General features: G+C 40.0%; 1 protein-coding gene across 2 annotated transcripts in view; it reads right to left on the minus strand.

Moving 5' to 3' along the window:
• Nucleotides 1-12,226: 12,226 nt before the first annotated feature.
• snap25a (synaptosome associated protein 25a) overlaps nucleotides 12,227-25,555 on the minus strand; it is a 35,403-nt gene continuing 22,074 nt past the window's right edge. Inside the window, exons 5-8 of one of the 2 annotated variants that reach the window (XM_018694730.2) lie at nucleotides 22,452-22,569; nucleotides 17,077-17,196; nucleotides 14,801-14,945; nucleotides 12,227-13,816 (exon numbers count right to left, since the gene is read on the minus strand). In XM_018694730.2, coding sequence (XP_018550246.1) covers nucleotides 13,748-13,816; nucleotides 14,801-14,945; nucleotides 17,077-17,196; nucleotides 22,452-22,569 — 452 coding nt within the window. In that variant the 3' untranslated portion in view covers nucleotides 12,227-13,747. Of the gene's footprint in view, nucleotides 13,817-14,800; nucleotides 14,946-17,076; nucleotides 17,197-22,113; nucleotides 22,232-22,451; nucleotides 22,570-25,555 lie in introns of both variants that reach the window. The other variant, XM_018694729.2, reaches the window with a different exon arrangement.

The following is a 25,555-nucleotide window of genomic DNA, read 5'->3' on the forward strand; positions in this document are numbered from 1 at the left end:
GGTAGTGAAGATTTGTGGTTTCACATAGAGAACAGCTTCATCATTCATTAGTTCTTATTCTCGGGATGTCTGATGCAACTTCTCTCTTGAGAACCTTCCACAGCATCTCTATTGGATTAAGGTCTGGGATCTGACCAAGCCCCTCGAAAAGGTGGATTTTCTTTGATTGTAGTGATCCTGGAGGGCATGGTCGAGACCACAGCCATGACCACTCGGTGTCTCCGCTCATGTGTTGCCAGTGAGATTCTGTGGGACCACTGCTTCTACCTGGTGCTCTTCGAAGAAAAAAACTACTACAAAGAGGACTACTCTCGCTTCAAGAACACCTACAAGGTGCCCAGCATGCCCCACTGCAGCGCAAGGGAACTAGCTGAGAGGAAGTCCAACGCCTCCAGCTTGAGGAACTCCTTTTGTTACGAGAAGGAGGTAGCTCTGGAAAAAAGTCTAGATGGACGAGGAGTTTGAGAATGATGACAATAGGCATATGTGTGGCGTTGAGGTTGGTGCACCTCAGGATGCAAACACAGATTTGGTGTCAGACTCTAAATGCAATCTGGACTCTTTGCCTTTGGAGTCTTTAAAAGGCTGATGCTTTGAGGATCATTGACCCAACTTCAGCCCGAGACAGCCCGAGACTGTCCTGTAAGATGCCTTGATCTGCTAATTCATTTTCCCTTTGCACCGTACTTCAGTGCTGGGATAATGTTTTTATGTTGGTATGCAGTGCACAGCACGGTGGAGACAGGTCCGACTACATGAGACTATGCCATACGTAATTCAAATGTAGTTTCATCAGTCCACAAAACATTTTCCTGGTAGCGTTGTGCAGTTTTCACAGTACTCTGCAAACTTCAGGCATGCGGTGATGCTTGGTGTCCTGCTGTGGAACCATACACCATGATTTGTGTATGGTAGACTCATGTTGACTGGCTCCAGTGATTCTGTGTTGTGCCTTTGGAGTCATGTTAGCCGTGCACCCACTTACAGGGAGAGGATCTATAGAACTAAATCGTCTCCATTTACAGACCATTTGTCTGACTTCAGACTGATTGATATCTAAAGTCCTTGACACTGCTTTGTAGCCTTTTGTAGCGTTTTGTAGCTTTATACAAATGGTATATAAAAGTTATGTAATCATTACATTACTCAGGTTTCTAAGGGATCCTGGTAGTAAATGTTCTGTGGTCAGCGGTCTGCAGGGCCAAGTGGTTCCTATCCACAAAGGATTTATGAATTCTCTCTGACTGCCCTGTCTGTTTACACACATGCATGCATTCTTAATACATTCCCTGATTTGTTTTTTTTTTTTTTAATGTCCTGGGACACTTTTAACACTTTAAAAAGGGAAATCCACCAATTTTACAGTTCAGCTCACTCATCATGAGGAACACCACTTAACCTCTGAAAACAGTTGTATAAGGTCTACAGTTGTTTTAGAGGGTGCTCAAAACAGTTGACTCACTTTTCAGTTTCATGTATATACCTTTTCTGATGGTTTTCCATTGTTCTAAATACACACTAAATTTCCTGTGGTGTCAAACGAGTGTGTGTAACCCAGTGTGGCTGCAGTCGTTCTCCCACTTGACACAACCCCCTTTTCTACCACCAGGTGTCAGTGTTTGCCCTGCTCTTCACTCCTGACAAATATTTACAGGGCACAGCCCGGCACATGACAGCAGAGGTCATTTCTTGCCTTTGAGGATACAGAGACAGTGCATGGCCTTAATTAAAACACTGTGGGTGCACTGTTAAAAACCAGGAGAAACGGGGACGCGAATGCGAGAAGGTTATTGTGAAGTAGCAGACGTCTCAGATCTGCTGGAGAAGACGTCAAGGTTAATGGGAGCTGGCAGCTTTTCCCCCTCTTTTACTCCTTTTCCTGGTTGTGAGTCATTGTGAGTCCTCTCTCTGTGTCTTGTGTCTCCCTTCCCCCCAGCTGTCACCACTACTCCAATAAAACAGCTCTCTCACAAAGCATAGATACACACACACACACACACACACACACACACACACACACACAGAAAGCTGGGTTTATCTCTGTGTGTGCACTGAAAACACAGTGTCTGCTGACACTAAATGTCAGTGGGGTAGTTTGTATATTAAATACCTCCTAAGCACAGTGTGATGAGAAGCTGCTGGAGGGGCGGCCAGGGCAGTATTTTATATTTTGTATTTTTTTCCTCTGCCCTGTGTGAATGTACAAGAATGAGGAGAGATTGCAGTGGTTTCCCATTGCGTAACAGAGAGCGGCCCCACCCCTCTTGCTTGCCCATGCACATCTCCAATCCGCCATTGTGGCTGTGCAGATATTCATGTCAGGTCCCTCACCTCAGCCAGCTCCTCTCCACTGTCTCCTCCTCTCCCTTAGGACCGTATCTGTCCAGCCAATGATCTGTCTGCATTTCAATTATTTAATTGGTTTTATTGGTATGAGTTTAATTAAGAACAGCTTCACTGAGGTATGTGGGACAAAGTTTACAGTAAAAGTATCAGTATTTAGAATATCATACAGCAGATCATATCTTAATCCTTCACACTGTGTAGATTTTCTCATTTCAGTTTCAGAAAAGCTTTTGAAAATTTCCCTGTTCCTTCAACATGGAATTGGGAGAAACAAGTGACATTATTAAAACAATAAAAAAACCATCATGCTCTGTAAAAATTGGTAGAACGGGGGGAACACCCCTGCACTGAACTGTTATTATGCACATTACTTTAAGAAACAAAAGTAAAAGTATGGCTGCTGTGATTGTAGGCCTATTAGTGATATAGGCTTATCATTAGTGATAAGCCTATAAAAGCTTTTGAAGTATTTTACATACACATTGGTTGATTTATGAGGATAGATTTACTTGAACTTCATCTTTAAAAAACCTTGTATGTACAGTAACTGGAATAATAATTCACAATGCAAAACAAAGTCACTATACACAATATCACATCATAAAAAAGCACCACATACACAATAAGCACTATACACTATATGATACACTATAGTAAATTATTGCAGACAAATCATTTGGCTAAGAATAAAAGAATACACAGTAGATATAAACTGAGATATAGCTGAACGAGTGAATGTATTAGACATGGCTGTGACTATAGAGGAAGAGCGATCAGATAAAAATCTCAAAGATTTGTCAGAGTTTGAAGCAGCTCAGTTGAGTCGTGTTGTTCTGCTGTTTTCCCCTCAGGCTCTTACATTCTCCAACATGTTTTGCTGCTTCTGCTGCAATGTCATTTTTTAATTTAGTAAATACTGAATTTTGTTTTGGTCTGAGAGTGTGTCACACTTACTGTGTATGTTTTCTGTCTTTACACAGACTGCAGTGTGGCAGGATGTGCTGCTCTGACTCTACATCTTGTTGTTACAGTAACTGGAAGTCACTTTTCTCTCTCTGACTCTTTTCGTTGTGTTTCTGCTTTGTTCTCTGTTTGGCCTATTTCCTCCTTCCCTCCACTGAGATGTTGTGTGGAATATACTTTTAAAGAGCTTTATGTTTAAAACAAATAGTTTTCCATGTGGTTCAAAAATCACTTTCACAGCTAATGTGCCTACAATACACAGATTATTAGATTGTAAATCATTATAAAATCAATTTAGTGAAGGTGCAGCTCAGTTCAGTCAAATTGTAAAACACAACACAATTACAAAACAATAACTAATTTTTTCATAATTTTTTTATTGTTGCTTTAAATAACTGCATGAGTTATACAAAGTGCTGCATTCAGTGTACTGCACATGTCAGACTCTTTGTCTTGTTTATTTACTGCAGAGAGTGGAAACAGCCCAGACACCTAATGAACACGTAATTATTTTCTTGTGAATTGTCGATCAATTGATTTAACTTAGGAGTGAATTTGGCTCATGTAACTGCAGCCATTAAACCAGTGCTGCAGAGCTGCTGCTAACATCTTACATCTTAGTTTCATTATTTCACTGTGGCCTGTCATTAAACTGATCCAGGAGCAAATAGGAGCAGTATTCTATGTAGATGATGATTCAAACCATATCTCAGATGATATTTTTGTACTCTTTGTTAACTTTGTTATTTAATCAGAAATATATCAAACATATATCAGCACCGTGAATATTTCCCATGACCCCTATGCATATATATTGTGAAAAATCTACATGTCTGCCTGTGTGTGTGTGTGTGTGTGTGAGTGAGTGAGAGAAGAGAGAGAGAGAGAGAGACTATCATAGGACTTGTACAAAAGTTATTAGTGGAGAGGAAGGGGCTCTAAAGGAGGAGGGTGTTGTAATTTTTCTTGTAAGGACTGAGGTATAAATTGGTATATATGATTAAACACTGATGATTTTGACATGTTGTGCCCTTTCTTTAATTCAAGAGTGAGGTTCAAAGAAAACAATAGTAACTATTTTAAACCATTTTTCTTCACAAAGTGAAATGCTCAGCTCCTCCTTCACCACCACAATAAGTTTCGTACAGTCTCTTATTAAAGTGTGTGTGTGTGTGTGCAGTATATCTGTGGCAAATCATTTATTCATTTGGATTTGAGAATATGTCCATATTTGTGTGTGTCTGTGTGTGTGTGTTGCACACGATTGCTGTTTCCTGCAGGCTTTATTTGCTGACTCAGACAAAACTGAAACCCAGACTGTGTCAGCGGCTGAGAGAGGCTGCAGACACCACTCAGAGCACAGAGCAGGCAGGAGGGCGAGCTGAGAATAGAGACTGAGGAGGGACGAGTGGAGAAGACGTGCAGATAAAAAAGAAGTGATGGTGCTCGAGACGTTGCTGAGAGGAGGGAGGGGACAGGAGAGTCTGAGAGAATTAGAGGAGATCGAGAGAAGGGTAGAATGACAAATAAGGCGGTGAGGGAGAGGAAGTGTGGAAAATGATGGGTGCTGCTGGAGCTCGGGGGTTTGCCTGCGGACAGATACAGTACCTGTGCACATACACACATACACACACACCACACAGAGCAGCAGCAGCAGTAAGTTTTAATCACCAGGACTCACTCCCAGGACAGAACAGCCAGACTGCAAATTTCTACATCCACAGCACTGCCAATAAGAAGCACCTGTTTGATGACACATATATAGTTTATTTCATTTATTTTATATGTATCATTATATCATGTTAAACAGAAATTATTAAAATGAAGTCCTCTCTCCACTCACAGCAGTATAAATGTAAAAAAAAAGAAAAAGAAAAGAAAAGCTGCCAATCAGTGTGTTAAATGAAGTTTCTTTGTTATCCAGTGATTTATTATCATTTAATATAATGAAATGTGGACATATCTTTCTTTGTTATTGTTTAAAAATATATATATTTTGTCTTTATAGTTTTTAAAAATTTGTTTTCAACAGCTTTTTATTTATCTTGTGTGAAAGCTGCACATGTTTCTATCACAACAGTGGATCAACTTTGTGCAATGCGAAAGTGGTTCCCATAATGACCAACTCCAGAAGAAATGTATCACCCACCTCTGGAGATCCCCTCAGCTCTATGCAGTATTTCAGTGGCTCTCAGCTCATTTAGTTTTACGTTAAGCAGCTTCACTTTTTTGGTTGTTTGTAGTCTCATTGCTTGGATTAGCATAGTTTCCAAAAAATAGTCTGAAACCCACTGTACAGTGCCTTCCCAGGACCAAAGAGTAGGTGCAGTTAGTGACAGTTAGTGACTGGCTGGTGAACATAGTGGAGCATTTGTAGCTGTTAAAGAGGCAGATATTTCTCCCAGGACACGAGGGAGACCAAAACAGAGCTTGATTTAATAGGAAAAAAAAGAGGCAACAAAAACCCTACCAAAAGGTACATAGGATTTCCAAAATACAAACGAACAGCAAACCACTGAGGAACTGGACACAGGCACAAACTCACACAAAGCTCTGATAAACTGGGGAAAGATGGGACCATATATACACACTGGGATAATTACAAACGAGACACAGGTGGGGCTGAAAAAGGGAGGCAAAACGAGACAAAGACCAAAAGTAAAATCACCAAAGACCAGACAGGACAAGAGACTACAAAATAAAACAGGAAGTACAAGACCGGGAAACACGAGGGAAAGGAACAGCATAATAAAACCAAGAGACCAGAAATGCAGGCGAAATGATAACTACCAAAAATAACACATAAACCTAGAAACTCAAGAGAAAATACTAAATAACAGAAACAAAGAAACTAAGCTTCATGCAGCAGGGGCCCAGAATGTTGGACGCATGCATAATACATCACCACAGGCTTTTCAAAATTTTCATACGTCGTCTTGAGAACCAGCTGAATGAGAATGAATGAGTACATGCTCTCACTTATGCAGAGGATGTCAGTTGAGTCCCTCACAATGTCCCAGGACACATTCATAAGATAAGATAATCCTTTATTAGTCCCACAATGGGGAAATTTTCATGTACACACTACTAGAAGAAGGTGACCGTATCACCTCCACATCTGGTCTGAGCAATCAGATCTCAGTACATCTTGGGTGCATTCACACCTGTACTTCAAGCATGTTGATGTCAGGTATGACCGAGGCCAAAGTGAGAGTGAAGTGGCGAGAAGCTTGATTCCAAATAATTTGGATGTTAGCTGTTTGCTAACATGAGTTTTGGGGAGAAAGGGTGTGCTGTGCTCACTACTTTCTGTGTAAATGTGCTGACAACACAGGACCACTTTGCCCCCCCCCCCCCTCCCAATCTTCCTCCTCTCTCTGTCTCCCTCCCTTGTTCTGAGAGACGGGCTGGCACAGGTGCTAATGGCTGCATAATACCTGCTATTTTTGTGAATGTAAAACACAAAAAATCCTAAAAATGATGATTCTCTCCTCCTCCTTTCACTCAGCGCTCTGTGCTGACCTGATCTGACTGGAATGGATAAAAAGAGTTTTGTTTCCTCATCTAGAAGTATGCAGTATAAAGACATCTTTGTCCTCTTCATGAATTTGTGGTTTCCCAACAACTGGTCATTAAACCAGAGACTAACACACAGTGTTGTTTACCTCTCAGTCAAAAGTGCTGCATCAACTTGAATCCATGCCCATGTGTCAGCACTTTTAGGTAAAGCCCCTGGTTGTTTCACCTCTGTGCTCTCAGGGCCCCACCCTGAATAACTGAGAGGCAGGTGGATGGATACATAAAACAGCAAACTCACCAATGAAGCAAAGGCAATATGAGATGATGAGGCAGAATGTATTACACTCGCTCCAGAAACCAGAGAAATCCATAATGTTCCAGCACTATCCTCTGGTCTCCTTCAAGGGTATTTTTGTTATCCTGCTGAATAATGGATGAACCACAGACAGAGATAGTCCTCTGGCGATAGAGCAGTGCTGCAGCACTTGTTTGCTCAGGAGTTCTCTCAAGTCTTGGCCTCCTCTGAGCCAAAACTGTGCTGTTTGATCTGAAACAAAAGGATTTGGCCTAAAAAAGGAAGGTTTTTAGACTGGCTCAGGGTACTGTAATAATTAGGACTTTTAATTCCATAACAACTGTCTCAAGAAGCCTGAATGTTTGGAATTTCCTTAAAAAGTGAGTTCCTATTTGTATTGTCTACGTTTTGTCTCATGATAAGAAGCGTTCGATACAGCCACACAACAAAGCACCGCACAGAAATGCCATATAATTTGTTGACCAGATCAGTCAGTCATTAGCATTTAACTGGCTGCAGATCCTCCACAAGAGAGAGCTGTTCTAACAGGTCTACATGTTGCCCTGCGCCACCTGCAGGAAAGAAAAGTAACAGCAGCAGATATAGACAGAGGTGGATGTTGCCCCCTGCAGGCAAAGAAAGTTTAAGCTGGCTTCATGTGTGCATGTGCATGTTGTGTTTGTCTGATATGATTTTTAATGAGCAATGTGTTTTATATGACAATATATTAACATATTATGTAAATCTGAAATGCACCTTCCTATCTACAAACCAGTGTCACAAAACCTGAAAAAAGAGAAAACCTCTACAGCTCTGATATGAGTGATTGAATATTTGCCTGTATGTATTAATATTGGGTTTTTTTTTTACTAAAGAATATTATGTATAATACAAATATAAAAGAAGAGCCAGCTAGGGAGTAGAAAATAGGACACATTTATCAGTTTAACATTTTAGAACAACTTTACTTGATCATGTGATTAATCTCGATATAAGCAGAAAGGGCCAATCAGAATTTACCCCACATCTGCCATATTGTTCATTATTTTAAAAGATCCTTACATTTTACTATTTAAATTCTGCAAAAATATATGTGAGCTTAATTTCAAAATGTTGTACTTGTGTTAGATATCTCCAGTAAAAATGAACAGAATCTATTATATATTTTATTTACAGTATAAAAATGGAAAAGCTCCATCAGAGAAATAATATAATGAGGAGAATGTGAAAGTGGTTGTAGCTTTAATCTTGTTGTTTGCACTTCGGGTAAATGTAGAAACAATTATGATATCTGCAAAACATAGGCTACAACTGCCCAATTCTAATTATACACATAGCTTCAGCTAGCTTATACTTATTACTGATCATAACCAGCAATACATTGTACAAACATGTCTCCTGAGAGAGACCTCTGAAATTTTAAATCATATAACAGTTGCCCTCAGTTCAACTTTTCTTTGGTACAGTAATGCACACTCACTTCCTGCAACATCTCTGCCAAAAGCCACAACCCTGACGTCACCTGCACAGTTTACTCTGATTGGACTCTGCACTTGGGGACTGTCACGTATGTTATACAGAGTCCATTCTAAAATCCTTGTAATTACATACAAGGTTTGCATGGCCAGCTTTTAAACCATATCATAAAACTGCTCATGAAATTGCCCTCTTGTCTGACCACAAAATGTTTCACATATTACACACTGTGTTGGTGGTTTTTGGTGGTTTTATATGTAACAATGTTTTATACTGCTTTTACTCACGCAAGTGAAGTGACCAGGGAAATGACAGTGTTAGTTTGTCAGTCAATCCATAACTTCAAGCACCATCATGAGCTTGACATTTTTGTAGCTAAGCTAACTGTACAGCTATACCTTGGGATTGGTGAAGTTAGTACTGGCACTAAATCAGCTTTTAAATCATGTCTTAAAACTTTTTATGAACTTTCCTTTCATTAGTGGTTTTATATGTAACAGTGTTTTTATGCTGCTTTTAGCCACACTGGTGAAGTCACCAAAGAAATGACAGTGTTAGTTTGTCAGTCAATCCATAAGCCTGTTCCAAATAAAATGACCGCTGTTGTATAACTATTGTGACCGAGGGTTTGAGTCCTCGACCACGGACCAATGTTTGTCTCAGACCTTTGTTGCATGTTATTCTGTGTCTCTCACTCCCTTAGCTTCCTGTTATTCCTCTATTGTTGCCTATAAAAAATGCATAAAATAACCAGATACAGATTAAAAATTTGGTGTGGGATCAGTTCTCCTCCTGATAAACTGCCTTCAAACTTTTTCAAAAATGTTTTTTTTTTTTTTTTAAATTACCTGGCATCAGACCCTCTGCAAATAGTCGGCAGTTGTCCTCAGCCTCTTTCTGGCCTCTTCTTCCCACAGGCCCCAAAAACTGCTGTGATTAAGCTGCTTATCTAGAAAATCAGCCTCAGCTGTACTTTGCTAATTAGCAAACATAAGCATGCTGACACAACAATGTTTATCATGGTAAATATGATAAACGTCACAGGTGCCAAACATCAGCATATTAGCATTGCGACTGTGAGCATGTTAGCATGCTGATGTTAGATTTCAGCTCAAAGCAAGTACTGCCTCATAGAGCAGCTACAGACATAACTTATGGCTGTAGACTTTATCCTTTAAAGTAAAATTAACAAAGAGACAGTTTTTCATTAGCTGTGTGCCTTAGTCTCAAGGATTACAATCACACCACAACACTGAGGCTGCTCCTGTTAATGTATTGACATCCCCTTGAATACAGGCTGCCAAAATTTGTAGCACTGGACCTAATTTGCCTGAACCACTGCAAAACTGACTTTTTTTGGATTTGTAATTGCATATCAGAGTGGACAAAAATAACATGGAAAGACCACATGGAAAGCCAGAAATCTTGGTTTATTCATGAACTCAGACCTAAATTCTAATAGCCAGATTACAACAACTGTAAAATCAGCCTGTTATCTTTTAGAAACATGTCAACAATCACAAGACTTATGTCTCAGTAGGATTTAGAAACCTGTCCATGCATTCATCTTCAGAGGGGACAGGTCTGCTTACTGTCTCCACATCCAAAATAAAACACAGAGAAGCAGTGGTCAGTTTTTACACACCACATGTCTCCTGGAAAACATGAGATCTGCTCTAATTCTCATCACTTTTTATTAAATGAGGTTTGGAAATACTCATATACATCTCGTGCGACACCAAGTTCTTTTAAGATTTGTGATGATGGAAATTATTTTTGGCTCATAGAACACATGCAAGATCTCAGTTCTGCTGAGTGGTGAGGGTAGAGCAGTTCTCCTCTCATCCCAGTCACTTTCACACTGTGCCTGTAACTGTAACACTGCCACTTTTATCACCAAGAAAAACCTGATTAAGTCTTTTAAACATTATAAAAGCCTCATTCAACAAGTCCTCCACAAAATATGAGTCTATTCAATATTAATGACTCACCTAAATTCAACTAATTACATCAAAAGGATGATAATCTTTTTGTAACTTCCTGTCATGAACCAACTCAAAACATTTGGTTTTATTAAAGTGCAGTTATTTGTTAATGTTGATTTGTTTGTGTGAATCTGAACACAAAATAATCAATTAATGAATTAACCAAATAATGTGCATAAAGAACTATCTTGTGCAGTAGACACTGCAGTAAGTGAATAGTCCCTTGAAATACACCTTTATTCTGTATTCTGTACTGCCTACAGTGAAGTAAAGACTAAGGAAGAGTGGAATAAGTTGATTTATAGTTTTTTTTAGTTTTCTTTCATATTCAGAGAAGCTTTTTTTTTTTTTTTTTTACCTCTGGTAGTGAGCAGGTGTTATTTGTGTTTACCTGTGTTCATCCTTCCATTCTTCCGTCCTTCTGTCCATCCATGTCCATCTGTGTTTTGCTCGTCCGTCTGTGACTAACACATCTCAAAATAAAGTGACTGGATTGACATGAAATTTGGTGACACATTTGTGCTCCAACAGAAAGAACACACTGATTTTGTTGAACTTACAGTCTCCTGACACGAGTTGTCGATGTACAATAGTTACTTTGGACATTCACAAACCCAAAACAGATAAAAGCTACAATATTAATTTCAGAAACATGATGACATTTCCACAAGACCACCATCAAATTTTGGCGTCCCTAATGCCATTATTCAGACGTCTATAACAGTAGCTCTACTATAGTAAGCATTAACATTGAGTTGAGGTCATAAGGTCGTAAGGATTTTATCAAGAACAACATGTTTGCTGTTCCCCCCTGTCTCCAATCTCTATTGAGCTAGGTTAGCTACCTGCTAGCTGTAGCTGCATATTTAGCATGCAGCTGTGAGAGTGGTATTGATCTTCTCATCGGACTCTTACCAAGACAGTGAATTAATGTATTTCTTCAACATACTCTTAAAGAAATTTGGTCTGTTTCAACCCATTCAGAGCTGAAATAAGGAAATATAAGATTTAATTATGAATCCTGGACATGTGAATTTATTGTACTTCATCTCAATTACACCAGAATGTCAATAAAGACAATTACAGTCTTATTAATTGTGTGAACAGGAATACGTAAATACAGTTTGTTACTTCTTAAAGGCCCCAACCTACTTTAATTTTTTGATCAGTCAGACCTGTGAGTGGTGGGGCTGAGAGTTTGGTTTATATTATAGTCAATAGAATATTTCATATTAATGTTTAATGTTATAGAGAAATATTTTGTAACCAAGTTGTTGAGGCCATTTGAATTATTTAGAGGTATTAGAAGCATTAGAACCTGTCATTGGTTGTCAAAATTGGCTTCATGTTTATTGACTAGATTCTCTACATTTCAGAGAATAAGGATGATGAATCTTAGACATGTCTCTCTCTCACAAAACCTTCCTATAACTGCACACACACTATATCAATATCAAAATCTTTTATCTTGGTGACTGTCAGTGTATTAATCATCACTTTCTAACATTCCTGAACTTGGAGTGTCTGCCACATCCGTTATCATCTACACGTACAGATGCATAAACTGAGTAGTATTCTCTGTATATATCAAGACAAAAGCCTCCCAACTCACAGGAGCAATAAAGACAGACACGGGTGCGACTAGGGTTTATTACTTTTAATCAATTCAGCTAGCTACAAAATGTCCACCACTTCACACACTGACAGGATACAGAGAGGGAGTCTTTAATATTACATGCGTTGAGGACATCAATCTCACAGTTTAACCTATTGTGTCATTCAGGTTTAGGTATTCAATCACCTTACTCTAACTACTCAACATTTTGGCGATTTGGTGTGCATAGCTCTAAAGTACAGAAGCAACAAAAAAACCCTTTTGTATGTATTTTTTTGTTTCAGAGTATAGTTATCATTGTTATTCAATAGTATCATTATTTTTACCAATAACAAACCACACGGGGAGAATACAGATACAGTCTTCTTATAAAAGTAAGGTCTCTCAGAAATATGCGTCTTTGCTTTACATTGCAAACGTTTATTTTTTTTTCAGAGCATCCAAAACCTATGTTACAGTACACAACCAGTCCTCTTCTTTCAGCACATAATCAACATCTTCATCACTGAACTGCATAATCATTTAGAAAACAGGTCTTTTTTTTTTGCAATACAACCCCAAGTCCTCGTAATTTTTTCATCTTGATCTCACTTTTTTGATCCCTTTTGCATTATTGTACAACGAGATGGTCACAGTTGGTAAATATATCGAGACAGAAAGAGTGGCACTATTGCAAACTTGCAGGAGTATGGAACGATCAACTGTGTCCTAATACTGAGCATGCGTTTTGTCAATTTGCTACTGCCATGTTATCATTTTTTATATATATTTTTCAGACAAGTTTTATTTATAAGACTAAAATCTACCATTTGTCATGCAGAGAACGCACAATTCACATCACTTGGAATGCAATGTCTAATACAGCTACAGAGAGTCTAGTTGCACATTGTCTAAACAGTAACTCAGTATGAACAGTATGATTGCGATGAAGGAAAATGTACCAACGACTGCCTTTTTGATTGTAAGTGCTCTTTGCAATCCCACTCATCTGTACCGCCGCTTAGTAAATCCTTACTCATGTTTTTCCATCGGTCTTCTCCCTTTCTGTCGTGACAACACCAAAATAAGGAGCATGACAGTAGCCTAAATGGAATGACACAGTTTTACTAGGACGATACTGAGATACTGAAAAGGAAAAAAGAATAAAAACAAACAGCTTGTATAGCATTCCTATTATATACTTGTCATCCAGAGCAGTGTACTTTTATATATATATATTATATATGATATATAATAATATATGATATATATATATTTTGATAAAGAGATTAAAAACTTCACAGGTGAGCTAGAGAGCCATCAAGTCAGCACTATATACAACCTTTGGAAAGAATGATATACGGAGTATAAGAAATCATCTTTTTACGAGGACAATCATCTTGAAAAAGCTCGACAGACGACACACAGAACAACATTTACAATGGGGAGGGGAGGTGATATGTGCATGTGTGCAAACCTAGAAGGTCAATACCATGATGAAAGCATGTCAGCGCCTGTCGATGTGCGGCGCGGGGACGCCGGGACGATCACGCTCTGGGCTCGGGGCACTTAGCCACTGCCCAGCATCTTTGTGGCGCGCTGGTTGGCCTCGTCAATCCTGGTCTTGTTGGAATCAGCCTGGGTGAGGGAAGAGGAGGGAAAGAGAGGAGAGGGGAATATCAGTTTGGATGTACAGGCTATGGCTCTGATTACGAGTCACCTTTTCAAAAGAGACCTGGCAGAGAGCCCAGTATAAAGACAAATATACTGTTTGTAAAAGCTAAAGATACGTAATATATATGTAATATATATATATATATAATGATACAATAGTGAAGGTCTCTCTACTCCAGACTAAAATCTTTACATGCTGCATCCCTCTTTTTGCTTATTATTTGTTGCGCTTGTGTCTGCTTTGGCTTCCACTACAGACTATTGTTCTGCTGTTCTAATGATAATATGTGTGTGTATCATCTCTAAGAATCTGTGCTGCTTGTGACTTGCAAAAAACACCCTCTCATGCCTGCTTGCTCACAGTAAGACTAGAAATACATGTGAATTAACACATTTCTAATAACACTTGAAATTAGAGCAGGGCTGTGGAGGGGAACAACAGAAAAGCTTCCATCTTGCCAAACATTCTCAGGTTGTTATATGGAGTGTTGCAAGATCTAAATGGTGGTTTTGAAATCCTCCCCCCCCCCTGTCAGAAAAAGCCTTCGGAGTGGGCTCGTGACTTAAAGATCAAAGATTCAAATCCTGAGACGGGATGAAGAGAGGAGGAACAGATGAATGTGTGATGTGCACTTGTCTCTCAACAAGTCAGACGGGATTGAACGGCTTTAAAATTCAAATGTGAGAGGATCAGTCAACCTCTCCTGGATGAATCCAGGTTAGATAAAACAATGCTGCAAAGAAACATTGTCTTTATGTCTTTGCATGATGTCTTTTCCTAATTTCAGTGGACATGCACTAATTACAGTGAATTAAGGGGAAATATTCAGATATATTACTGTTCATCTCTACAGAATGTGCTGAGATTTGATGAATTAAAACTAATGAACTGTACATGAATATGAAAAAGCTGAAAGCAGTTAAATCTAGATCTTAGCGTGTGTGTACCTTCTCCATGATCCTGTCGATCTGGCGGTTCTGGGTGTCGATCTCGTTGCCCATGTCCAGGGCCATGTGGCGCAGGTTACCGATGATGCCGCCCACTTGCTCAAGATTCTCGTCCATCTCATTTTCCCGGGCATCGTCTGTTACCCTAAACGCACACACACACTCAAGGTTAGTGGTTACATCTTGCATAAACACCAGGTCACACACACGCCACATATTGCCACGTTGACCAGGTTCAGAAAGGTGTTGGCTGCTCCTGCTGTGATGCTCTCATCCATATTTCACCTCTGATCCTTCTTTTTCTTGTCTTTGAGGAGCAGAGTCTGACCTCAGACCAGACATCTGGACAGAGGAGATTCCTCTGCACAGCACTTTATATTCTTATATTCTTATTCTTGTAAGTTTTTATTATCTAATGCTCATTATGATTACTTTACTTACTTTACTTCACTTTAATATTTCATTTGGATAAGAAATGGAATAGGAAACACTGCAGTGACACCACCCAGTATTACAGTTAGTGTCAGCTGATATCCAGCACTGATCCACAGAGGTTACTGGCTGATATACATCCCAAACACTACTTTGTGCGCACTAGAGAGGATAACTGAACTGAATGTTCAAGCAGTTTGTTGAAAATGTTCACTGAACATCCACTCTGTCTGTGCCTGTCAGTACCAAATTAGGCAAGCCACTTCTCACCGCAGTGACAAGTATTCTGAGGGGAAATAGTGCTGTGGAAACAAGACGAGAAGAATTAATTAATCTCTTCACCTCCTCTATGCCTCTCCCCATTTCCACTTAACTCCAGCTTTCTCCAGTGTCCTTTACACGTGTACACTGGCTGTTCTGATCTCCAGAGGAGTTTCAGTTAATGTAAAACACCTATACATTATTTTGGAAAAAGTATTTCTTAGCTGCAGTTTGTTGGTAAGTCTCCTGAGTGTATGGAAGTGCAATACACTCAGGAGACTTACCTCAAGAAATGATGTTAAGTGGGTACAATGTTTACCATTTTGTAGCATGCTAACATTTGGTAATTGGCACTTACTGCAAAATACAGTAGCCTACAGCTTAGGCTAATGGGAACGTCATTAATTTTGCAGGTATTTGGTCACAAGCCAAAGTACTGGATGAAACAAATCTCTCGCCTGATGATGACTGTGGAGTTAACTGGTGAAGGACAAAAGTTTGTTGAGGACATTATGAGCAATGGGAAGTTTTATGTATGATGGTTAGCTATAATGTCAGTAATGTTATTTGTTTACTATCATGGAGATAACTGTGTTATTTTCTAAGTCTTTCCACTCATTATGCTGCTGCTCTCATGTCTGAAAAAATGTATTCAGGACAATTAAAACAAGTAACGTGTCATCTGTCAATATCCTTGTGTATATGTTCTTATTACACATGTAGTGTAATAAGAACATACACAGTCTATAGTGATGACCTATGTATTATTATAGCCTTGTAAACATGACTGTTGCTCTGTGTGTTACACAGTTACATTTACTTTAACTCTAAGATCTACACACTGGCACTGCATATAGATAAGATAGGTAGAATCATAAAGGGAGGACCAAACAGAAACAAAGCCGATGGGACATTCCTCCTGTATCCGCTAGTTTACAGTTTCTAATCATTTCAGATCCCACAGTCAGTGACAGCTTCCTAACGTTGCCAAGATTTCCTGGAGGTCAGCAAAGTACAGCAATGTAACCAGAGGAGAGGGAACATTATAAAACACACGTTGGCTGGTCAACTACACATACTGGCTGGTCATGTGACACGACACACCTGAGACTTTGAATCTAATGCCTGCTCTTTAAAAAGCTCCTCTAGAGTTATGGATGATGTAACACTATACAACTGTTTTCATGGAGCAGCACTTCACACGATAAATAAATTAATTCCTGTACAGAACTGGTGGCACACTCCTTCATTCACAGCTCAGATTGATGTGTTAGGTCTTTTCTCATTGAATATTCAAAAAGCCAAATCCTTTAAAAGAATAGTTTGACATATCTGTATTGTTAGCTTAACTAAAAGACTAGATGTAAGGGGAAACAGCTTAGCCTGGCTTTCTGTAGGTAAAGAAAAAGAACCTGCCTGCAAGCACCATTAAAGCTCACTATTTAACGTACTGTATCTTGTTTGTATAAAGGATACAAAAGCCTACATATAAAAATGACCAGCTGCAGTTTTATCCCTCTCCCTTATCCCTCCATTTTAAGCTTCAGGTGTTTTGATGCATGAACCTAAATCCTCCCTCTTACCTGCGGATGAAGCCTCCGCTGATGGCCATCTGTTCACGCTCGTCCACCACACGGGCAGGCTGGCTGGCCACAACCCCGTCCTGGTTGTTCCCCCAGGCCTTGCTGGCTCCGCTCTTCATCCTGGCCGCCGGCAGTGACGTGGAGGACGAGGAGGAACAGTTACTCAACAGTCTGACTGAGGGATTTAGCATTTTACCTCAACCAGGCTGGCTTCCCATTAGTCAAATCTACAAAGAGAGCCTTGGATTTGAGGTACTGCAAACAGCATATACGTATATATATGTCAGTATGTAGCGTGATCAGCTGACACAAAGGTGTTACTTGGTTTCATGCATTCAGCACATAAATATATGGTAGGGACTAGACTAAGTCAAGCAAAGCATAGCAGGCATGGACTGGTTGGTAGTTTGGGTTTGGTACAGGCTCATTCTGTTGTTACACAATAGTAATGTGTGTGATGTTATATCTTAGATATATAACATACTGATCAGAATCAGGCAAGCTTTGTGTGTTCTGTATAATCTAGACATGCATTTTGATAGCTGCAACAACTGGGATCCTTTTTTCTAAACCATCCTACTGGAACTTCTGTATTGTTGCAAATGATAAACCCCACCCCACTCCCACAGTTAAATGTCCCGGTGCAACAGAAAACAGAGAAGAGACGAGCGTTTGGCAGACACACAACACAGAGTGTACAGGACTGTCACACTGTTGGGAGGGACGACGATTAATGTGGAGAACAAACTGCGAAACGACTAAAGAAAACAAAACAAAACAAGAAACTGGAGGAAGTCAACAGAGAATAACACCGTGGTTAAGTATTCCTAGATTTACTGTTAACCCCCCACCCCCACCCTTCGATTTCTGTTTTTAAACGTCCTGCTTCTCTTCCAGGTTTGGATCTCTGGACAGGCTGGGATATCAGGTGGCAGTGAAGAGTGTGATAAGGATTTCGATGCTAACAACAACCCGAGGCTGATATCTGCGTCTGTTTCAAGAGTAGGAAAGTGTGCTGACAAATACAGCTGTGCTAACACGATATGCAATCACAGCTGGGCTGCACGGCTTGGTAAATGTCAAACCTCACAAGTGACAAATTCAGCATCTGTTTTGGCACAAGAGTTGGGACAAAGAGGAAGGTAACAGTTAGAAATTCATCTCTGTTTCTTTAGTTACTGTTTTATTTTACCAGAATTTTAAGGCACTTTTGTTGACATAACACTGATATCCCTCAGTAATTAATCACACATCTATACATGTTTTCATTCTGTCATTTCTTCAGCTTGTATTATAGTGTCAGTTGCTGAGTTTTGTATAACCTTGGAGTGCAGTGTAGATGTACTCTAGCTGTATCGGGAATTGCGATGGCTCAGCCTCCTACACTGCTTTTATTAATAGAAATGGACTGAGGCAAGACTTCGCTTAGCTCCCTGTCCCTGCTGACACACACCGGGGTGGTAAACACACACGCTACCCTTGTCTGAGTCCTTCCTTTTTCTACCCACTCTTCTTTGCAGCGTTTTTCTGCTTTTTATCATGTTCCTTCATGTTATACATATGGCAGTTTCTTTGCCTCTGCTCTCACTTTCCTTTCATTTGAAATCCTGTTTGTTCTCCTTCGCAGTTTGCCTCCCTACAGTCTCAGGACAGATATAATGCACTTCTCTAATCAGCTTTGCTGTGATTGAACTGAGATGATCTGATTAGATCCTGTGAGTATTGTGGATCCCCTGGTAAAACTCCTTTTATCTAATTCATTCCCTGAGTGACCTGCAAGTTGAGCTATCTACCAATCAAAATCCACTGTCAGTGGCATGGAGACAGCCAGAATCTGAAGGCATTAAGCACCAAAAAACCAAGAGTCAGCTAATTCTGATAGACAGCCTGCACACTGAAGGGATTAAAGAAATATCACTGCATGTACGACGGAATAAAGTCTCACTTTTTGAGAGGTGGGAGAAAATCCAACAAAAATATGTCTCTTTTATCTTTCTAGCACTCATCTACATGTGCATTCAGTTTGAGTCAACTTCCCAGCAGGCTGTCATGCAGCTATCTGATATGCTGACCTACATGTAAGCGAGTTCCCCGCGGGAGAGGGAGCTTAGCGAACAGTAATGTTGAACAGCCAGTGCAGGATAAAGGCTAATTTAGCACAGCGCTCTGCAGGAGAGGTGGCACTGCAGAGAAACTGCAGCAGAACCAGAGGGGGAAAAACAAGGCAGCAGTGGGCTGGATCACCACGCAGAGCCATGTGAAGACAAGGGTACCACGCAGTACATGCGCAGTGGCACCATGTACCCATTTTACAGAACAAACATGACTACATCCCCCGAAAATATCTCACTGCGCATGTGTCCTAACCCAGTTTCCAGCTCCCAGGAACAACACAGATCACTCCTGTTTCTCTCTTTTCCTCTGAATGTGTCATGCTGTCATTTTGCCTCCCTGTGATGTGCTCACTGCCTTCCTTCTAGCATTTGACAAGGTTGTCATTTGGCATTCTTCTATTCTCCTTTTTAAAAAACATTCTTTGTTTCCTTTTCATGCAATCAACATTGTCTCTGTGTGATTTTGGTTCAGTCTATAAAATCACAAAACCATGGCTGTAATCATCCTGAGAGTGGCAAATTTAACTATTTTTCAGTACTCACAAGTGCAAAGTCTTGCTTGGATATTTTAGCATTGTTTTCAATTTGGCTGTATATAAACACGAAACCGACTTTTGGACTATTTTTTACCTTTTATTGTCTTTTTTTGTCTGTGTATCTGTTTTAAGCAGAATCTGTTTTCTTCTTTTGTCAACAGTGTTTTTCTTCTTAGCAGTTCTGACTTTTTCAAAATAAGACAAGGCTTTTGTACTGCTCATGGTAAATAAAAACATTTCATCATCACCATCAACATCATCAACATCATCTTCATTGTTAATATCAGCATCATGATCTTAGCATCTTCATGTGTAGCATTGCTGTTATGAGTTGCATCGTCATGCATGCATGAGCATTCAAAGGGTCATGCTCGCCAGTCATTCCATGTCATTGGCGCTTGGTGGTTCAAAAATGGTGGTGGTGGGGGGAGGGGTGTTCAGACGGGGAAACAAAAAGGTCTCGTTGCCTGCAAAAAGGTGAGGATCTACTGGATGTTAGAGCGGTGTGGTGGTGGTAGAGATCATGCAGATGAGGAGAAGTGTCAAACAGTCCTGGACCAGGCTGACCAAAGGCATTTTGGAACCAAGATCACTGAATTACCAGACTGGGTCAACACGTGAAATGATCTGAGTGCCAAGATGCTTCGGGAGCCCCAGCCCTGCTCTTTTAGTTGAATCTAACTGCAGTTGGGAAGGCCAACAGCTAAAGTGATATCACTGAAGAAGTCCCCTGGTCCCATCACTATGAATTAATACTAAAAAAAATTCCTCTTCAGGAGGAATCTCTACGAATGTTACAAGAGGGACTTCTACAGTGGCTACACCCGCATGTATATGACTCCCATTAAAAGGTGTTTGGAGAAGTGGAAGCTTAGAGAATAGGGCACTTGGAGAAGGGCACTTGGTAGAAGGGTGTTAAGAGAGGCACTTATTGATGAACCATGGCCTTGGCTGAGTGGAGAAAAGCTTATGTGGAGAACTGGACTTTTTGAGCTTGGCTTTAAAGGGTTTGGGTCTCAACAGTCTATCTGCACATGTGTGGGTCTACTGCACAAAAGCATCAACAAAGAGATACATAACTCTGGGTAGAGTGTTTACATGGTGACTGATACACTTTGTAATTTGGAAGCATCAGTGTTACTTCTCAGAGGCCAATCAGGTAACGATGGCTCAGACTGATGGTTGTAGTTGTAGGGCTATGCACTCTGGGATACTGTACTGTATCTCTGGAGGCCAGTCCAGTAGAGAATCTATATTAGAGCCCAAGGCTGCTGCATGTGCCTGCAAGTATCTGCAGTATGTCTTCTGCATATGTTATCTGAAGTTGCATGAAAGTCGAACTGAAATTAAAATGTTTTTTTGCTGTGTAATCTCTCTCTCTCTCTCTCTCTCTCTCTCTCTATATATATATATATATATATATATAAATTTAAATTAATCAATAATTCATTTTCCTGCTTAATGACAGGGCGAATAAATTTTTGGTTGCAACTGACACTGTCAACGCTGACAAATTGATTACTGCGATATCTGTGTGAGCAGACACTAAAAAAGGTTTGTTATATCACTCCAATTACATCAGACACACAGGTGGTTAAGCAGCTTGGGGGCCTGATGTTTGCCATTACTTAGTCCCATCTGTGAATTGAGCATTCCCTATTGTACGTTAATCTGTGACTCGAAAAGTTACTGCGAGTTATGTTTCGAATGAGTTCTGTATGAAGTATGGATTCAACAGTTGCTGAAATGACACAAACAAAAGGAGCATCTACCAGGAATCAATGCTAACATCACCACACTGACTGAGTGGGAGCTAGTTAGCTTACCATGCTAGCTTCCACTTTCTGAGTGGTAACAGGATCCCTCAAAATGTTGCACGTTATAAAGGGATAGATATCTGAAATTGGTAATGGTAAACAACATTGTGGGCTTATTGAAATAGGGGATAAAAACCATCCTCTGTAAGTATTGGTAGGCTAAACAGAGCTATGACACATGCTGCAGTTAGTAACAGCACATCTCCTTTGCCTTGGCAATGCTTGTTCTAAAATGGTAGTCAGCCACTGCCATGGCACACACCCACCCAGAAGCCTATAGCTGCAGTGTCATTGTGTTTTCCCTTCCTTTCTAATTTCAGTTCGACTTCATGTATACTGTGTATATGTGTGTGTGTGTGTGTGAGAAAGGATTTTAAAGCACATCATAACCCCCGTGTCTACCTGGTATGGCTGTGAAAGGGGCGGAGTCAGTTTTTATTTGGAGCTGGAGCAGAGCGGACTATTGGCTGATGGCCATCGTGATGTCACTTCTACCTCGGTTATTGTTTGATTTCTTAGATATTTCTTATTTTTGAATGGCAGGCAGGCAGGCAGGCAAGCAGCACCTACTTGTTACATGGACAGGAGCAAAGACCACAGAATTTCCCTAGATCGTTCAAATTCTTTTCTGCATCCTTCATGTCCTTATTGATTTGGTCCATTCCCTCCTCGATGCGCTCCAGTTGCTCTGATTAAACACAAGTCATTTATCCCCCACAGAACGAAGCACGAGAAGAGAGAGGGAGGAAGAGGAGAAGAAGAGAGAGATAAAGAGAGGACAAAGGAGAGAAGACAACAACTTCAGACACTCACTGTGACAAAAGAAAGTAAAAAAAAAAAAAAAAAAAGGAAAAACTGGACGCCACCACATATGTAAAGAACCTTTGGGGCACGTTGTCAGTACCTACTTGTTACATGGACATATGAAAAGCCCACAGCATTTCCCTAAATCTTTTAAATTTTTCTCGGCTTCCTTCATGTCTTGGTTGATATGGTTCATGCCATCTTCAACACGATCGAGTTGCTCTGGTCAGGACAAAGGGATGACAGTAGTGGAATGAATTTCATTGACTGATTGACAGAAATATGAGTTATGATGAGCAGTAACTGAGTCGTGTGTGTACTGTATGTGCATGTGTGTGTCAGGGTGATTAAGACTTAACTAAGTCTATACAGGATTCAACAATTTGATGGGATAAAATACAATTACTGAATTTTACTGACTTAATGAATTTTTGGGCCAGAAAATGGTATAAAAAGCACAACAAACCAAATAATGACAGTGAATATAATTTCTCAGTGTAACTGGTGAATTCAGTTGAAAGTTAAAATCTTTCAACGTTAATGTTGACGAATACTTTGCCATTTTGGGAAATATGTTAATTTGCTTCCTAATTGAGAGTTAAATTAAAATATAAATACTACTGTCATTTTTATAGGCTAAATACGAAGCAAGGGGCCGCAGCCAGTTATTTTAGCTTAGCATAAGACTGCAAACAGGGGAAACAGCTAGCCTGGTTCTGTCTGAAGGCAACAAAACCTGCTTTCTAGTTCCAGTTTATAGATTGGAAGAGGAAAACTGCTATGGTACACAAGCCATAGAACCATAACTTATCCCTATATTTCAGTTCCTTTATTTATTTATTAAATAATAAATTATTAGAGGTGTTGCTAGGTAGCTTTTGTCTATGCTACCTTTGGGCAGACCCAAGCTAGCTGTTTTCCTATTTCCAGTCATATGCTAAGATAAGCCAGTTGCCCCTGTGGCTCTAACAGGAGCAAGAGATGAGAGTGGTATTTATCCTCTCATCTAACTCTTGGTAAGAAAGCAAAAAAGCATATTTTCTCAAAATGTCTGACTATTCCTGTAACTTTTCCTCGTTACATGTGCTAAGTGTCAGAGTGCAGTTCAGATCATTGCAACTGTATTCAGAGCAAATATTTTTATTTTTTATTTCATCAGACCAAAGCAAAGAGTCAGGCATTGCCTGACAGGTCTTTTTTCACACTTGCGAGGAATTTTTCAGTTATCTCCTGAGCTACAATCAGATTGTGACAATTAGGGTGTTAAAGTTTCTTCTTGCCGTTCAGACATCCAACTAATTTAAGGCAAAATAATGTGTCGTGGCCTTGTTAGCTAATATTGAAACAATGACAATAAATATATTAGCAGCTTTACATGGTGTAGTATTATGTCTGCTTTGGTCTGACTGAGCCCTTGCAGCTGGCTTTGAAAATGGTCAAGGTAACTCAAAGGATTTTAAGAATGACTGGATTCTGGTTTTTGAGCATCAGGGCCTTTGTCATGCTGACGTGGTGGATGGTGGGTTGGTGACTGTTCCATAGCACAAAGGATTTCAATCCTGATTAAAGGAAATACGATGCAGGCAGAGTGTGAAAGGGTGAGGCACGGTTAAATATGGAACCGACAGAGAAATTAGTTCTCTAGTTGACTTTTTCAGGTTTGTAAAATCCCTGGTTGGCATGCATTTATGTAAATATATTCAACTAAGAAAGGATCCATGTTGAGTCAGTGGTATTGGAGTGAAGTCGGGTAACGGCTCTGAGCTTGCTACACTCATTAAAGACTAATTGCTAAGGAAATATGGTCAGTGGCTAAAAGTATATTTAAGCTGACTGTCTCCAGTATCAAATGCTACACAGCCACAGACTTCTCTGCTTGCACGAAAGTCAATAACACAGGGGTCAGAGGTCAGCTCAGGCTTACAGCCCCCTGTGTGTCTAGTCAGCTGTTGCAATTGGTTTTTGAGTTGTGGTCCTGTGGGTACAGAATAACACTGAGGACACTGAGTAAGGATGAGGGCATAAATGGATGGTCAGAGGGGGGATAGTGCTTCCATCCCCCTGAGCAAACAACCATGGTACAATTAAGACTCCCTCTTACAGGATTGGTTTCCATGCCCTGCAGCCACTGGGAGAGTTGAGGGCCCAAGTCCCCTGCAGATCCAAGTTGAGCTCAAAGTACTTTTTCATACCTACTTTCATAGTACCAATATTAACTGTCTGATGTTACACACTATAAACCAGGTAGTTTAATGTAGGCTGTTGGCATGTTCATCAGCAAACTGCATGTAACCAGGGATTGTACAAAGCAGGACATGAGCTGACAGAGAAGTGAATGTTTTGTCTTTACCAGCTAAATCGATCGTTTTTCTCATCCACCTCTTGTATTCTCACACCACTGGACTGTCAGCAGGGTGGCAGGGTCTGTTCAGCTGTTCTCTGGTCTGTTTAGACATTTAGGGTTCCAGTAGTATTTAGAAGCTAAAGAGTAAACACAGGTGGCCAAATTGTAATAATCTTAGAAGTGACCTGTGCCACGTAATGGGGCATAGTTATGGGGAGATGGATATTTTTGCTTCTACTTATGTGGTATTAAGAGTAATATGCTGTAAGTGATGTGGTAAGATATAAAATCTGTTGGCCCTGAATTCAAGGTTACTGAGACTGTGTCACCAACCTGGCTGTAATTTAATCACTTTAACATGCTGACAATTTTCTTCAATGATTACAGAGAGGTTATAGCACAAATAGATCTAAGAACAGCCTACAAGTCACCCTGCCACAGGCTGCCACAGCCACAAACATGTTAATCCAACTGGATCATGGAGAAGGAATCATTTATCTTGATGTTGAGCTGTAGGGTTTTGGCACTGCAGTGGTTGGCCTTAAATATTCCTCACTGGATCTGTTCGTGTTTTGGCACTTTCAAGATTTCCTTTCGCTTTCGTCTTGTTAGCTAATGAGAATATACAGGCTGCAGGCAAATCAAACGCAGTTAGGCAAATCAAAAAGAAAAATGTTAGCCAAAGGAAACAAAGGTTAAAGGAAGCTGAAAGAAAGAAAGAAAATTCCCCCAAAGTTAAACTGGTACCTTTGACCAATCAAACAAACCATGTATCAAATCAAAACCCAAATCAGAAATTATCACTTCAAACCAAAAAAATAAAAATAAAATCAGGAAAAAAATGAATTAGTTTGGAAATGCATT

The sequence above is a fragment of the Lates calcarifer genome, linkage group LG7_1 (genome assembly GCF_001640805.2).
Source record: "Lates calcarifer isolate ASB-BC8 linkage group LG7_1, TLL_Latcal_v3, whole genome shotgun sequence".
Taxonomy (NCBI): domain Eukaryota; kingdom Metazoa; phylum Chordata; class Actinopteri; family Centropomidae; genus Lates; species Lates calcarifer.